The sequence below is a fragment of the Bombyx mori genome, chromosome 10, assembly GCF_030269925.1.
Source record: "Bombyx mori chromosome 10, ASM3026992v2".
NCBI classification, from domain to species: domain Eukaryota; kingdom Metazoa; phylum Arthropoda; class Insecta; order Lepidoptera; family Bombycidae; genus Bombyx; species Bombyx mori.
In genome coordinates this window covers 12,628,561-12,645,021 of record NC_085116.1, presented here as the reverse complement: position 1 = coordinate 12,645,021, position 16,461 = coordinate 12,628,561, and the positions used below count along the sequence as shown (strand labels likewise).

Sequence of the window (16,461 nt, the reverse complement as noted above, 5' to 3'; positions counted from 1 at the left end):
AATTTTTACTGATAATTTGACAAAAAATCTATGTTTTCTGTTTAATTTTGGCAATGACTGATTTAAAATACAAAAGATATGAAAAATCTTTGGGTTTGCTCACAACTAAATTTGTTTCATTATTACAGAAAGCAAAAGACGGTGTTTTGGATTTAAAAATTGTGAGTAAAGCTTGAGTCGTCTTGATCTGTCAAAGTGTTGGGCACCAAAAAATAGTAATTTAAACTTTTCTAATAACCACGTTTTTTAGGCTACCAATTTATTGGCTGTTAGACAAAAACGAAGAATATATGATATTACTAATGTTTTAGAGGGAATTGGTTTGATTGAAAAACGAAGTAAAAATAGCATTCAATGGAGGTTTGTAATATTTTATTGTGTTGTTAATATTAACTTAAATAGTTGATGGGTCTGGGTTTGTCTTTTTAATATGTTATTTTAATTATTTAACATTCTATAAGAGACTCCTTATATCTATCAATAAAAGAAGAAGCTTTGGTATTCAGTATTAACTTTTAATAGGATGATAATCTTAAAAATGAAGACCTCTCAGAATGTATTTAATTTAATAATTTGTATTAAAAACATCACTAAAATATAAAAAAAATTAGGATTTTGGTGGCCAAATAGAAAAAAGGATGTTGCTCTATTTGTAGAGTTCTTTTATTCAGAGATAATCTGTTTATTTATTGCATTGACTGGTCAATGAGCTTCAGACTCAACTGGTATTTAGTGGCTACTGGTTCAGTAACCTAGAACATCTAATGTAAATTGTAAAATTGTATAGCAAAATGACTATTACACTCATGAAACCGTTACAGCAAACAATTATGTTGTACGAATGTAATTGTGATAATTTTGTGCTTTTAAATTGACTTAACATAATTTCATTTTAGTAAAATATTTATTTATTTTTATTTCAGAGGAGCAGGTCCCGATTATGATAAAAATGAAATTGGTAAAAAGGTAATGGGATTAAGAAAACAATTAAGCTATTTGGATGAACATGAAAGATTATTAGATAGGTTTGTTTATTTTAATCCTAATTAATTTTCAATTTAGAATGAAGTTTTGCAATGTAATCTTACTTATTTTAAAGATAAATATAATGCTAGTTTTCTTTATTATATTGTTGTATTTTATGGTTGAAAAAACATATTGTTAAGAGCTGAGGCTTAAGATAATAATTCTGCTTTCACTTGAGACATGTTTCTTAACAGTTCTCAGACAATCATAGAAATCAAAATCCCAAAAGTAGTCATAGAATATTGTTCCATACTCTCTAATACCTGTGTGGTGCATTGTGCACCAGTATTCATTGTCGCATATCTGCTACTGTATTAGGTTGTGCTCTTATTTATAACTGCGATCACTATTGTTCTAATGTTTGCTACTCTTTAACTCTTCAGTGCACTTTGCCCTAAGTTGCACTCTTACCTGGTTATATATGCCACAGCATATGCAGCAACACAGTCAAAACATCATAGATAGTGCTATACAATCTTTTTATAAAATATGGAACAATCTGTCTATTGTTTATTTCCTACTAGATAGTGTTCAGCATTAGTTTTTGTCTGTTTGTACTATTTATTAGTGCCTTTATTGGCCAAAAGATACCTCACTCTGTATGGTCATAACACATAAATACCACAATTTTTTCTATGATAGAAAGGACCCTAGAATAATTCATATTATTTAAATATTTGTATAAAGAGATGTTGAGACAAAATTATTGGCCTTCAGTGTTCCATTATGACCATGCATTTAATATGTTCCAGGCGATTACAGTGGATTAAACAAAGTACGAAAAATGTTTTAGACGAACCAGACAACCAAGATATGTGTTTTGTCATGGATACTGAAATCCAGCAATGTTTTCAGAATGATCTAGTTTTAGTTTTAGAAGCACCATTGGGTGCAAATTTATCTATTGGAACACAACCAAATAAGGTCAGTATTACAATATTATTGATAATGTATTGAATAGTACTCATACAAAATTCAATGAATGGTAGTTCAAGCTCTAGAACATTTTTAACTCTGCTTCATTTTTAACTCTGCTTATATATGATTATAAACTAATGTAAACTAAACATAAATTTTAATTAATTTCTTCATATTAAAATTAATTATGTTCTATTTCTATTTTCAATTGGTACACTGTGATTAATATCATTAGATGATTCTTGTTTGTCTGATGGTTGTCTGGAAGAGATTGCTCTTAGCAATAAGACTATTGTAATTTTGCATTTGTTCTGTTTTCATATTGGTGTACAATTATCATACATTAAGTAAAACTAAGCTTGATTGTCAGGTGATCATACACTTATTCACTTGCTTTCAATAATTTTACTCATTATAATAATTACAATTGTTTCAGGACAGAGAATCAAATTTTTTACTTCACATTAAATCATCAGAATCAATGGGGGTTGTGTTGCTAAACGATAAGGAGGAGGAGGAAGAGGAGGAGTATGAAGACGAAGAGGTATGTTAAGCTTTTTAAAGCGTTCTTTATTGTATCTTATAGCAGTGGGTAGTGACTCCTGATACAAGTGGTAACATAGTTACCAGAGCTCATAGATGGCATACGAATAACATAGATATAGGCCTTGGAATAATAAAAATAGATAAAAGTAATAAAAATAATATCTATACTAATATTATAAAGAGGAAATATTTGTTTGTTTGTCTGTATTGAATAGGCTCCGAAACCACTGAACCGATTTGAAAAATTCTTTCACTGTTTGGAAGCTACAATATTCCCGAGTGACATAAGCTATAATCTGTTTTAAAAAAAATTTAGGGATCCTTACTAACTCCAATAATGTAACCCAAGGTGTAAAAAAATGACTTAAAATATTCTTTACATCACGCACCCTGCGAAAACTAGTGATGATAGAATAAAATAATGTACTACGATTTTGTAGAACACATTATTATTTACAAAAAGTGTCGCGACAGCATATGTCTAACTACTTTAGTTATGCCGCAATAAGTTTTCTTTTATTTACAAAAAATAAAACAACGTCAAATATAGTTGAAATTTTTGTTAAAGACCCGAGAAAAGATTCAACCTTATTGTAATAATGGATGTCATATCTTGATCAATGAATGCATCACTTTAGAATTATAAACTAGAGTAACTTACCTTGACCATTTTTCTTACATTATTTTTGCAAATTGTTTGCTGCACTATAAGTGAGTCAGATAAGTTCTTAGTCTGGTAATAAGTTGTAATAAGCGGGCATGGCGATGTAAATGCCGCCGACACTAACCTTTTGACAAGGGAGAATAACCAAGCAAAATTATTCATTCAACACTGCTTACTATTTAAATGTGATCATTTATTCACAGACAAATAGTAATAACGAAATGGAAGATAATAATATCAAATGTTTCAAAAACTCAGAAGAAGCATCATTAATAAATGGTAAGTATTTTAAATAAAGTTGAATTCAATAATGATAATTTTCATGTGTCTTAGTTCACAATTATCACAATTATTCATAGTTGTTTATTAAGTATCGCTCTAAAGTTTGTCATTATTGTCTAAAATTGTAAAAAAACTTAAATTCGTTCACAAAGGAAATAGACTTTCAAAAAGGTCATGCTTCTTACTTAAACCTGATCGACTAGGTATCAGTCACAGTAACATCAAAAGATGCACGTTATTCTAACCTCTAAATAAATAAATAATAAATATTAAATAAATATTTACTAACAATCACGCCACGTTAACTGGTCCCAAAGAACTTGTATTACAAGTACTAGATAACGGAAATAAATGCAAGTTTTTTATTATACACATACATGAGTCGTCTATTATCAAAGGTGGCAATCTGACTTTTGGACAATGATTGGTAAATCAGAAAAACGAATTATTGACTTTGTATTCCATTGGCAGTCACAAAACTCTTCTGAACGACATCTTAGATAAATAACAGTTTAAGTATTAACCTTTATTTAATGCAGGTTTTGAACCGTATTCTTTGAAGGAGACGATTATATTCAAATCAATCTGTATTGACATATCAAAAATTTTTTTTTGTCCAAATGCACAGATTGCCACCTTTGATAATAGACGACTCACATATAGTTAATATACATCGATAACCCTGGAAAATACATTTTATATTTATCATATAAATATCTTCCCTTGGCAGTATTCGAACCCGCGGCCCCCTTGTGTAGTGAACACGTCACTTACCACTACACCAGACGGCCGTTAAAAATTATAAATTCATTTCTTTGTTGCAGATTGCCTTTTGCGACTTAGTCCTCCGGCTTCGAAGTACGATTTCCTGTTTTCCTTGAGCAACACAGAAGGATTATGCGAACTTTTTGATATTCCTTGTTGATTATAAATCTTTATAGAAAACGCAATGACAACTTTTTGAAGACATTTTATGTTATACATATAAAATCATGTAGATAAGATAAATATTACATAATCGTGTAAAGTTGACGTATTATTATCGAAATGACGTTGCAAATAAAATTGACGTTATACAATTAATTGTTTATTTTTTACTTTTAGTAGGATTAGAGACAAATCTATCTAAAACACCGAACGATTGTTTTCTAACGGGTTTTTCCTTTTGTTCATCTTTTTCATAAAGCGCGCTGGCTGCTTTCAGTTTTTCAATGTGGTCCTGTAAAATAAAATAAATGTTGTAAATAAAAAAATGACAATTATTATAAACTATCCCTTAGAACTGTTTATTGCTAAATCTAGAAAAGAAAGAGGCTTTGAATATTCGTGTTGTGTATAATTTATTGCAAAAAGTTATGAGTTCAACATGAAACTGGTTAAAGAATAGACTTGATGAATTTAAAAACTCGTTTCAAAAGTCGAATCAGCGACAGCAACTGAAAATTTGTACAAAAAAAAAAGAAAATGCTGGCTACTATACTAACCCTCCTGGCGGCATCCTTTATAATTTTCTTTCTTGCAATATGAGTTTGACCTTTGTTTTTACGACGCGGTGTCATATCCACTTTCTTGGGCTTAACGTGCTAGAGAAAGAAAAAATAATAGTAAAAATAAAATTTACCAATTTTCTTTGCATATAAAGGTCGAGACCTATACGATAAAACGTTAAATGTACCAGTGTCAAGTAATGGGACTGTGCCTGTATTAAAATTCGGCAGACGGAGATCAATTTTTGTAAGGAAATACGATTTAACACATATCCATGACATCCACTATGAAGGGATAATATTGTTTCAGAATCAAGCCCGCAAAACTTATAAAATTGCGTAATTAGTTTTGGTACTGTTTATTATGTACTACAATATTCTTGCCTATTTCTGGCGTAGTCATAAAATTCGGTTTAAATGGTGGCACAGCCGTTATATTGTCTATTTCTGCCGTGAAGCAGTAATGCGTTTCGGTTTGAAGGGTGGGGCAGCCGTCGTAACTATACTGAGACCATAGAACTTACATCTCAAGGTGAGTGGCGCATTTGTAAATGTCTATGGGCTTCAATAACCACTGAGCTCATCCATCTATCTATGCAATAAAAATATATATACATTTTTTAATTGCTTAGGTAGGTGGACGAACTCACCTCCCACTTGCTGTTAAGTTCTAAGGACACAAGTTCTAAGTCTTAGGTTTACAGTACAATGGATGCTCCACCCTTCACATCGAAACTCATTACTGCTTCATGGCAGAAACTATTGAATATAGATATAGTAGATTTAGAAACTTCTACTTCATGTCTTAATGTGACTGCATCCCAGTTATGTGATGTGATCCAGTAACCACTTATCATTATAGACCCCATCTCATTTATAAAAATCAATGAAATAAAAAAAAAATAGGCCAAGTTTTTTCATAAATAATTTAGAAAAAAAGGCATAGAGTACACTCGATATAACGAATGCTTGTTATTTTTTAGATATACGATATATACGATAATTTTTTATTTACCAGTAATTTCTTTTTGCTGTCTATAATATCCTTCATCGTAGGTACATCCACTTCCGTGACCTCGAACGGATTAAGAGTGATGAGTTCTGCTGGAATCTTCTCGAGCAGCGCCTTGACCTCGGCTTCTTTCCTCTGTTTTTTCGTTTGGAATGGATTGCTCTCCAAAGCATCGAAGTTTGGTTCACCACTGCCTGAATAATATATAATATATTTCAACAAATTTCCGATTTCCGCTGAGCTTTATTTAATAAAAATTATCTTCTGTTAAGTAGTTTTTTTTTTGAGAAAATTTATCTAATTAGGTCGTTCATTAATGAAATATTAAATAATTACGTTTAGATTAAGTAATAACAATCAGAAAAACGAAACATCATCTCATTCGTATTAGATTTAATTGTTTTATTAGTTGTTTGCTTAGTCAGCCACAGCCAACTTTACATAATGAGATCTCATTGAAAAACCACATAAAATATTGGTCCAACTGATCTGAGTGGATCATCAAAAATGTGTCAATTATATTATGTAAATTAATTATAGAAATTAGCTATTTTCATTGATTAAGAACTATTTGAATTCCATATTTACCTGGAACGATAATGCTTGTGAAACCGCGATCAGTGCCTATACCGAGGACATCTTCAAAAGGACAGAACTTGAAATTGTTCACAGTCTTCGCCATCTTGTGTCGTAAATACGGTTTTGATACAGTTTGTGTGCAGCAATTACTGAAACAAAATAATTTAAAAGATACTTACAATATATCATTTAATTTCACAATAAATAGGTACATGGGATTGACGTAAGCTAGAAGAATATGTGGACCTTTCATTCGTTTCTATCAACCGCATACACTTTGTGTGCTTTTCTGCAAGTGAATGCTAGCAGGATGCAGTTGCATATTCTAGGGTAATGTCGCAGAGTACACGGAACTGTTCTAAATAACGAAGTCAAGAGTTAGTACTAGGGATGGGTGATTTCTTTGCTCAAGCATACATCGTACGAATGATCTGTAGATAAGCAATAAAAAATTAGTATATAAACAATATAAATTTTAAATATCTTAATATAATCTAATAATTCTAACATATTTTATACTCTTTTTAATATAAGCCGACCAATCATAAAACGTATCTCATATTAAGTTAGCTCGTTGTTTGTTTTGGGCTAAAAGGAAAAAGCTACCTGTATATCTCGACGGTTTCGTTGAACCCCACAGCAAGCATATCTTTCTGCGAGAAGTCTAAGTCAACTGGTGGTGACCACACTTTATAGTGCTGCAATGGACCATCCAAGTTCCTAATGTCCCAAATTTTTATACTTCTGTCAACACCAGAGGTCGCCATGTACCTGGTAAACGAAAAAGTTTAATAAGTTTTTGAACAATCAATATATTTCGTATCTCGATCTTTTTATTTTTATAAAAAAACTCTGGTACAAAATATACATATTTAATTAAATTAACTACAAATATGTAGGTATTCCATTTTTCTTATTAAATATATAAATTAAAGGCTTTTAAAATTAAGTGCATTTAATTTCGATATTTATCGACAACTCTATTCACATCTCTAATCATCAAGTCTATCTATGAAATCTATTGTGAACTGGTTCTTATTTTGAATTATATTGGATGGGCTGTTGACTTCACAGTCTACCTTAAGTTGTAACTATTGCCCAAAGACCTTGTAAATCTTGTAGACCTTAAGGTAAACCTTGAGACACGAGATTGAAGTCTCAATGATGTACTGCAGTTTTCTTACACTTTTGATCGGAACGTACGAATGTCTCGAGGTAGAAATAGCTAATGCTCATCCGCGCGGGCTTAAAGCACAGATACTATTATAATCTAGAAATTTACATAAAAATATATAAGTTTTTCTGGATTCATTTTTATTACACGATGTTATTTCTTCATCGTGGAAAGTGATACATAGCAAGTAATAAAAGTTATCTGTTTTAACATTATGTTTAAACATAATTAATAAATTGTTGTAAATTGACTCTGTTCAACAATATTCAACATCTACATTTTATAGTGAAGTATTTCAGCTATAAGAAAACGTTACTCATTAATATATAATATTCACACGGGAAGAATACCACACAACATAATGTACTTTTATATTTAAACCATATAAAAATATACTCACAATCCCCTATTGTCCACGGAAATAGCAGACACGGGTGTTTTATGGCACAGGATCTTTGCTAAGGGTTCCTTCACGGTCGGAGCCCACAATGAGACCACTCCCTTAGAATCGCCGAGACAGAGCGTGGCGTTGTAGGGGTTATGTGTCATCGCTTTCGGTCTTCCTGCCCGGCTGTTACATTCTCCCGCTATCTCTCCTATTGATATGTCCAGCCATGATAAGAAACCGTATTCGTTCTAAAAGAAACAAGTTCTTAATTTTATCATTCATTGGTAACGGTTAAAACAAAAAACAATTTGAATTTGTTAAGCTTAGCATAATCTGTTATTTAAGTTATTGTTATGCCGGTTAAATCAAATAGCCGAAACGAATATCTAAAGAACTATAGTAGAATTATTTTGTCCGTGCAGTTTGGGTCATAAAACATGGCCCGGCTAGGGCGGTGAGCATGTTGCGCGGGCGCAACGCCATTATCGATAAAAACAAATGAATCATCGAAGGCAGGTAGGTACACGGCGGCGGGGTGGTATACGAAGTGTGCTGAGACATTGTTATGAGTCATTGTTGTACCTACCTGCAAATTATAGTAAATATGTCGAAGAAAAATGTGATTTTGTGCATTCACTCTCTGAATTTCTTTAGTGACACAATGGCTACTCTTTTGTTTTGTACCAAAACGGCAGGATTTATTCAAATTTTTGCTTGTTGGCAAAAATATACCAGCACAAGTACGTGTTATTAACAATGTGTTAAATATTTCACTAAAATGAGAATAGTTCCCGAAAAGTTATGTGTTAATTTCTGCCGTTCTCGTTAACTTGCTGCGGCGATATGTGGTGTAAGTGTTCGATTAGTGATTTTTTCTTTCATTTTTATCACTAGCCCATAAAATGACAAAACTAAATACACTATCGAAACGCTTATCGACAACAATAATGCGCATCACTATGCTCGTACATAAGGCTCGTGAGTGGAAGAGAGAGCGAAATACTCGCTGCACCGCTCCGATTTTTTATGACCCAAACTGCACGGACAAAATAATTCTACTATAGTAATATCTAGAACGCCCGAAATGTGTAACGCCATCTATTATCAAAATATAGCGAAAACACATATCGAAACGATTAGTACTACTGGAAATGTTCTCGATAAATGTAGACGTGTCGTGTCGACTATAATAGCGTTACAGAGATATGACGGCAGTTAGTAATCGGTTCTACTGGATCAGCTGAAGCGAAGCAGGAGAAGTGAATTGAGAATTATGAAGTGTGCCTTGTGTTTAGTGTTTTAAGTGTTAAATAGAGTTTTAATTTGTAAAAGTGTTATATATTCCGAGACCAAGCGCGTAACATTAGTATAGATTTAGTGATCTTATGATATCACAGATGAATGTAAAGCGAAGTCGGTTAGCGGACCCCCTTCACCCTACCAACGAGGTTACGAAGTGCCATCCCTACCGCATTTTGCTTTCATTTTCTAAAAACCTTCAGCCATGTTTATATGTCAGTATATTGGATACACACCACAGATGCCAACAGAAAGTGGTAGGGCAAGAATTCCATTTTGAGTACTTTGCTGATCGTTTTCACACAGTGTAGTTCAGTGCCGGTGTTATCGTAAATGTACAACCAATCCTTTTGTGCGGCAGCAACCATTGTTTCTATATGTAGCCAACTGAAATTACAGATTATATTCTACAGATTTGATATTGTCATTTGTAATAGGATAATGGATATCTGATATGTGGAGTTCTCGGATTCAGTGGTCCTCATGGAAGTCCATGGTATGTGTAGCATCCTTCTCCACCATCACATTACGAAGGTAACGATCTTTATGCACCAGGTTTCAGTGGAGGGAAAACGAGCCAAAGACAGAGCACCAAAAATATGGTCGGATACTAAAAGAAGAAGAAAAAGAAAACTAAAAGAAGTTGGGGGCAGTATACCACAGACAGTCCACCTCCTAGCAGACCGATCTTCATAGAAATACTTACATATGCGTGGTCGCGATCCTCAGTGATGAGGGAACGACTAGGAAGAAGAAGACATATCGTCTTTTCGCATTAAAAGTGCACAATTTCCAAAAATATTCGAAATTGAGCTAATGTGCGGAATTATTTGGTATCACCAGTATTTTTCTCATAAATACTGTCAAAAAAGCGCAGTTTAGTTTTAGTTTTTTTTAGTTTACCTATGTTTTGACTACTACAAAATTAATACATAATTTTATCTTACTTTAAAGGACAGATAATAAAAAAAAAAATTAAGTTGCAAAGATGAGTAATATTAAAAATATCACATGTTAAACCTTTAAAAACACTTTCCTGTAAAATTAGTAATTTTTGAGATTATACAGATTTAATGCGAGAAGACGATTTCTCACATATTTTACCTGATGTCATGTATTGACTCCATCACATTAATTTCGAAGTTTAACTTTTTCGTTACCCAGTCGAATGAGGCCAGGTGCCCTTTTTTGCTGCCTAATAGTAAATATCTACCATTCCTTGAATATTTAGCTCTGTACGGACCAAAATCTAAATTTAATTCAAATATTTTTGTCGCAGCTGCTATATCAATATTCCGAGCAATAATCTGTTGGTTTATAGCTCGAGTATTTGAATCTTCGTCTTCTAATTCGACATAACTGAAAGCAAGGGAAAATACATGTTTATCTCATGAAGTATCTCTTATATTTTATGTTAAGGGTTTAAATAAATAATATTTGTAGTATTTGGGCTATGGTAACAACTTAATCCTTTGCACTCGAGTAGCCGATTTAAAGTCTTAAATCGAGCGACGCTGCTACGTCTTTTGTAACTCGTTCTAAAATAAACAAGTGCTTAATTTTAACGGTCATTGGTGACGGTTAAAACGAAGAGCAATATTAATTTGTTAAGCTCAGCACAAATATTTTGCTGCTTAAGTTAGTGTTATGCCGGTAAGAGTAACGCCATTTGTCATCAAATAGCAGAAACGAATATTTAAAGAACTACATAGTAATATCCAGAACGCTCGAAAAGTGTAACGCCATCTATTATCAAAATATAGCGAAAACACATATCGAAACGACTAGTACTACTGGAAATGTTTGCGATAATTGTAGACTTGTCGTGTCAACTATAATAGCGTTACAGAGATGATAATAGTTAGTAATCGGTTCTACTCGATCTCTTTGTTTACGATGTATGATAAGATTTTTTCTTTAAAGTACTTTCGTGGACTGAGCTCGATTGATATTGTAGCCAATTCGTAGCTCAGTTCATTTAGTCTCAACTAGAACCTTCACGTGATACTAAATGCGCCAAAACGGAACTTCAAGTTTTGCTCTGACTGTAACAGGCCTGGAGGAGGCCAATTTCGTATTACTCTGAAACATATCCCGATAAACTAAAGATGCACTATGCAGAGCAATTGTTTCATTAAATATCACACTAAAACTAATTACAGTGTTTAATAAAGTTTGTTATTTTCAAAATATGAATGAACAAACTGGCGAAATTTTATTATTTGTATATGCTTGTTTCTATATATATTTTAAAGTACCTGTAAAACTTTTACCTCCTTTGGGTGAAATCATCTCGAGCTGTTGGTTTGCGCTAGCGGCTCGAGTGCAAAGGGTTTATTATGTGGGTCTTAAATTCATCTGTTCATGCCACAAATAATTATATAAATTAAAAGGTTTGGGGGTTCGGTTTACTCTTTGATTATCATATTTTATAGTACTCACCCTTGGTCTTCAGTTAATAATATCTCAGAACGAGCAGCTTGTTCTAATGCCTTCTGGTATAATTTTTCTTTTTTTTGTAATTTTAATTTATGTATTGGGTTTCTAACACCAATTCCTTGTAAGCCTTCACCTCTGGAATGCTTCTCCAATCGTTTGGGGTCAATAGGAGCTTTCCCTGGATACTTTTTCTTCTGTTTCCTTTGACTGAATGTGTTTCCATATTCATTTTTTAAGAATTGTCTTTTTTGATCCTGTATATTTTATTGAGATTTAATTAATTTGACCATTTTTTGGATTATTTTTAATAGACAAATAGTGGTAGCTCCAGAAAGCCAGGCCATCTAACTTTATAATTTTGAAATCAGAAGTTATTCTCATATAAGATTTTTCTTGTGTTTATCACTGGTAATTCCTTATGCTGCTAACTAGCTGCTGATGCTAACTAGCATGCAGTATAATTAATAATATACATGGAGATACAGTTGTATACATTATGAAGTGAAACAATATCGTGAGCCATATGTCATACTCTATTTAAACCTCTTCTATTATGTTTATTCTCTATCATGATAATTGTATTTCTTCTGTTATCTACTATTAAGTACTGTGTAATAATTTTGTTTAATAAAATTGGTCTCCTGAATCTACCCATCTTCCTTTTTATGTCTAACAACATTTGACCTATACTGATTGTCAGTCAGCTAAGTTTTTCCCAGGTGACTGTAACCTTAAATTATAATGTGCCTAATGGAAGCTCAGACTTACAGCCCAGAAATGCAAAATTCACCATATCCAAGCTTTAGGCTTAAGCAGCAATATCAAATTACTAGTGTTTTTAATACTGGACTGAAAGTTGAAATAATACTCTGTTTTAAAAGAAATAAATAAGAATGAATTAGGCAACAGTAATACTATTTTTACCTTATCACCTGAACTTTGCTTACCTTCTGTTTTTGATTCCAGAGAATTCTAGGAGTCACCTTCACATTATAAACTTTAACTTCATCTGTTTTTGTGTCCGTTTTACTGTCCGGTTTATCCAATTCAAAATAGCGTTTCACTTTTTTCTATAATTTTAGATAAATAATGTTCACAATATAATTATGGTTTTTTAGGAGCAGCTAATAAATGTATTATATAATAAACATATGTTTGAGGAGTAAGTAATACTGTTTTTATTGAAATTTACTGATGTAAGTACAAGTGGTAGTTTTAGTGTTAGTTCAGCTTTTTTCTTTCTTTTAAGTAAAAACTTCTTTTTTTTTTTATTGCTTAGATGTGTGGACGAGCTCACAGCCCACCTGATGTTAAGTGGTTACTGGAGCCCATAGACATTTACAACGTAAATGCGCCACACACCTTGAGATATAGTTCTAAGGTCTCAGTATAGTCACAACGGCTGCCCCACCCTTCAAACCGAAACGCATTACTGCTTCACGGCAGAAATAGGCAGGGCGGTGGTACCTACCCGTGCGGACTCACAAGAGGTCCTGCCACCAGTAAGCCTATATTTGCTAGATTGTAGATTGCGGAAAAACTTGTACATTAAGATAACCTAATATTTGTTGAAGATTTCATTTAGTAATACTACATTTGGTAAACATTCATGTTTGGCCAGTAGAGTGGCATAGCTGTGCTCCTGGCATTGTTGACGTCCATGGGCATCGGTGACCAGTTACCATCCGGTGGGCCGTATCCTCATCTCCCTAGAAAGGCAATTAAAAAAAGCATTAATTCTAGCTACTTTGGTTAGGTTACCAACGAAGTCAAGAACATTCAAATATTATTCTGTTCTTAAAGGTTCTGCACGGATACCTATTGGTAATTATGTACCTTTTGTGATTCATTTGTATTTTCTTGTTCTGATTTAACGTTTTTGTGAGCGGGATTGTTTTGATTTTTCTGTAAAAATAAACATCGACTTAGCTATATGAAATTCAACTCAAATAGGAGAGTTTTAATATTTGCTTTGAAGTTAACAAACCTGGCGGGGTACTTTCATTTTATCTTAAATAAAATATTACTTCCGACAGTTTTATTTTCAAATAAATCTTAGAAACAACGTGCTTAACTTTTTCCTTGCACTCATTTGTTTTGACATATTTACTATGACATGTCAATGTAAAATTTAAACGTCAACGTCAATGAATATTGCAGCAAAAGGGAATTTTACTAACAGAATTTGTTTTTGTAGCTAAGGTACTTTCAAAATTAAAAAAGCAATTATTACTTTATAATTTATTATTATTAGAAACAGTGGAATCATAGCATATTCCACTTTATATTTACCGGAATTCGTAGATAAGATGAACGTCACAGGTTAATCGCCTTATTATGATAAAACGCCGCTTTTGCTCACGTTTAGACAATAGCTTGAAATTCTATAGTTCTTTAATATTTACTCCATTCTTCTAGAGTGGAGTACATTGGTGATAATTTTTACTGAGAACCTCATTATAAATCAGTTCAGACGTTTCGGAGACTCAGAACTGACCAATAGCAAAAAACAAATCGTAGGATTTAAGTAAATAGTAAATAATAATAACATTAATAACATGAACATGTAGAATTGACTATGAAAAACTATCTAAACGGGGTAAACTAACCTAACCTAACCTAAAATAAAAAGTATGTAATACAGGGAAAAATTAAATGATTGTTATAATCTTGGTATTTATTATTTTTATTCTTTAACAACACATACTCAATATATTACAGAAACGTAAGTATTTGACAGAGTAGTAACATATTATCTTATTAGGTTTTAATATTTAAATGCGAATAATTATATTCCTGTGTACCGTTGACATTTCACAACATTAAAAATGAAAATCTCAATAAAAAATACACCAACTTTAAGAAAATAGTAAAAAAAATTGCACATCAATTGTTTATCAGAAACTTGCTTCAAATGAAACAGCAAATCAACAACTACAAGAATAAAAGATAATTAACCTATCACATCCCGTTTAGGGCCGAGGTAACAATAAATAAGTAATTAACATGTAACATAATCACAGCAGGAGAACATTGGCTAACAAAGAATGTACGTTTAAATTTTTATACCTAAAATACATTATTAATTAATGACTGAATTAACTTACAACGATCTAGTGAGATCTCGTATTACCTAATACAAATAAATACGTCCCTACGACGTGACATTTAAGTATTCACATTTTTTTTTATATTTACAAAACAAACTGACTAGAACTGACTGTCCTCTAAGGATTCGTTTATATTTGCTTACGTAATATTAATGTTAACTCAACATAATATCAGCGGTCGGGAGCTGCTGCGTATTCGAAGCATTTGGCACATTCCCAGTAATAATGAATTTTAATAGTAACACTTTCCTTATACGCTACAATATTTCCTGTTTGATAAAATCTGTTCGCTCGTATATCGTTTCGCTAAAATGTACCCGCACGAACGGGTCTTGGTTATTACGATAACTATATTTATAATACGAAATGTAGATACAATATTTACATTAAAATGATAATTTAATGTTTTCGTGTGACTCTAAAACCGCTCACGTACAAGTATAAACTTTTCCTAACAATTACATTAATTTAAGCATACGAGTAGTAACAAGTTTTTAAAATTTATTTATAGTAATTTAGTCCAGCTTAACTACGACCAACGAACCCTCGTTCGAGCAACGCGATGTCTTAGATAGGTCACACATCGTATACAACGGTTTAAAGAGATCAGACATCATTGCCTAATAGTAGAACACAAATATCCACCCGCGTCCTAAACGTACGACGCTGACGTTCGAGTCGTTCCGGCACAAACGACATTAATCTTTGGTTTGAGTTTCGTCCACAGATCACGAAATACACAGAATACTCATTCACTATTAAAGAGCTAAAAAATCACCAGGTCAATCTCACGTCGTCCTAAATGTTAGATGTTACTTTTGTGACTGTCCCACTTGCACATATGTTGTGACTGATTTAGTGTTTTTTATTTTAAAACGTATACGTAGTATTTTATACGTAGTCAAAAATAATAATTAAATGGTACGTATAATTTGAATCGGTACATACTTTTTGTTAAAATGTGTATGATATTGACAAAACTGGTACAGACTATGTGGGGACAGTATGAACACGGGTACACATTTTATTGAAAATGTCCATTTGACGTAAAGCCCCGCCGAGGTCGCCGGTGAACGTTCACTGTCGGTCCGAGTCGGCGGCGCTCGGCGACCCTTAAATGGGCGTAGGAAGCACCGTGAAGTCCTGGAGCGCGTTTTTGACGGTTTCGTAGATTGGGCGGTTCTCGTCCGGACAGTACCCGTCCGGGGAGCAGAGCGTCTGCAGCTTGGTGAGGTAGGAGTCGAAGTTGTCGTGCGCGGGCTTGTCGGGTGCGGCGGGGGCGGGCGCGGGCGGGGCGGGGGCGGCGCCTCCCCCCGGGATGCGTACGTGCTCGAGCAGCGTGATCACGTTATTCCGCAGACTCTCGTAGTACTCGTTCAAGTTGCTGTTGCGTTGGGTTATCAGTTGATTCTCCTGAAATCAACGTCTGTTCATCAGTTTTCTTAATGAAAAACAAAATAAACGTTAAAAGCTGATCGACACAGAAAGAGTTAATCGAACGATGCGGGCGAGATCGTTATTGCCATAGACATAAGGT

The 16,461-nt window shown here is 33.2% G+C and overlaps 3 protein-coding genes across 5 annotated transcripts in view; 1 reads left to right on the top strand and 2 right to left on the bottom strand.

Moving 5' to 3' along the window:
• Positions 1–4,523, top strand: LOC693080 (E2F transcription factor 4-like protein; the record flags this gene model as incomplete). Its single annotated transcript, NM_001046833.1, is given in 7 exon segments — positions 1–161; positions 251–360; positions 924–1,025; positions 1,779–1,950; positions 2,381–2,488; positions 3,358–3,433; positions 4,261–4,523. Coding segments are annotated over 7 exon segments (783 nt in total). The 3' UTR covers positions 4,368–4,523.
• LOC101736918 (WD repeat-containing protein 46) lies at positions 4,508–13,939 on the bottom strand. Its single transcript, XM_004923209.5, has 12 exons — positions 13,802–13,939; positions 13,651–13,719; positions 12,762–12,884; positions 11,818–12,068; positions 10,480–10,734; positions 9,612–9,762; positions 8,089–8,324; positions 7,121–7,285; positions 6,524–6,663; positions 5,939–6,129; positions 4,921–5,019; positions 4,508–4,655 (listed from the first exon to the last, which is right to left on the bottom strand). The coding sequence occupies exons 1-12, from the start codon at positions 13,817–13,819 to the stop codon at positions 4,524–4,526; spliced, it is 1,830 nt and encodes a 609-aa protein (XP_004923266.1). The 5' UTR covers positions 13,820–13,939; the 3' UTR covers positions 4,508–4,523.
• Positions 13,940–14,473: 534 nt separating this feature from the next.
• Positions 14,474–16,461, bottom strand: part of LOC101736789 (myelin transcription factor 1) — a 277,664-nt gene continuing 275,676 nt past the window's right edge. For 2 of the 3 annotated variants that reach the window (XM_012697547.4, XM_021353499.3), the window contains one exon: positions 14,474–16,337. In XM_012697547.4, coding sequence (XP_012553001.2) covers positions 16,038–16,337 — 300 coding nt within the window. In that variant the 3' untranslated portion in view covers positions 14,474–16,037. The remainder of the gene's footprint in view (positions 16,338–16,461) is intronic. The other variant, XM_062670682.1, reaches the window with a different exon arrangement.

Bases quoted from the DNA above. Each gene is read 5' to 3' on its own strand.
- LOC101736918 (XM_004923209.5), bottom strand. The intron at 12,069-12,761 runs GTAAGCAAAGTT...TAAAATATACAG, and splicing joins TCTGGAATCAAAAACAGAAG to GATCAAAAAAGACAATTCTT. The intron at 8,325-9,611 runs GTGTGTATCCAA...TGTTTCTTTTAG, and splicing joins ACTTTCTGTTGGCATCTGTG to AACGAATACGGTTTCTTATC.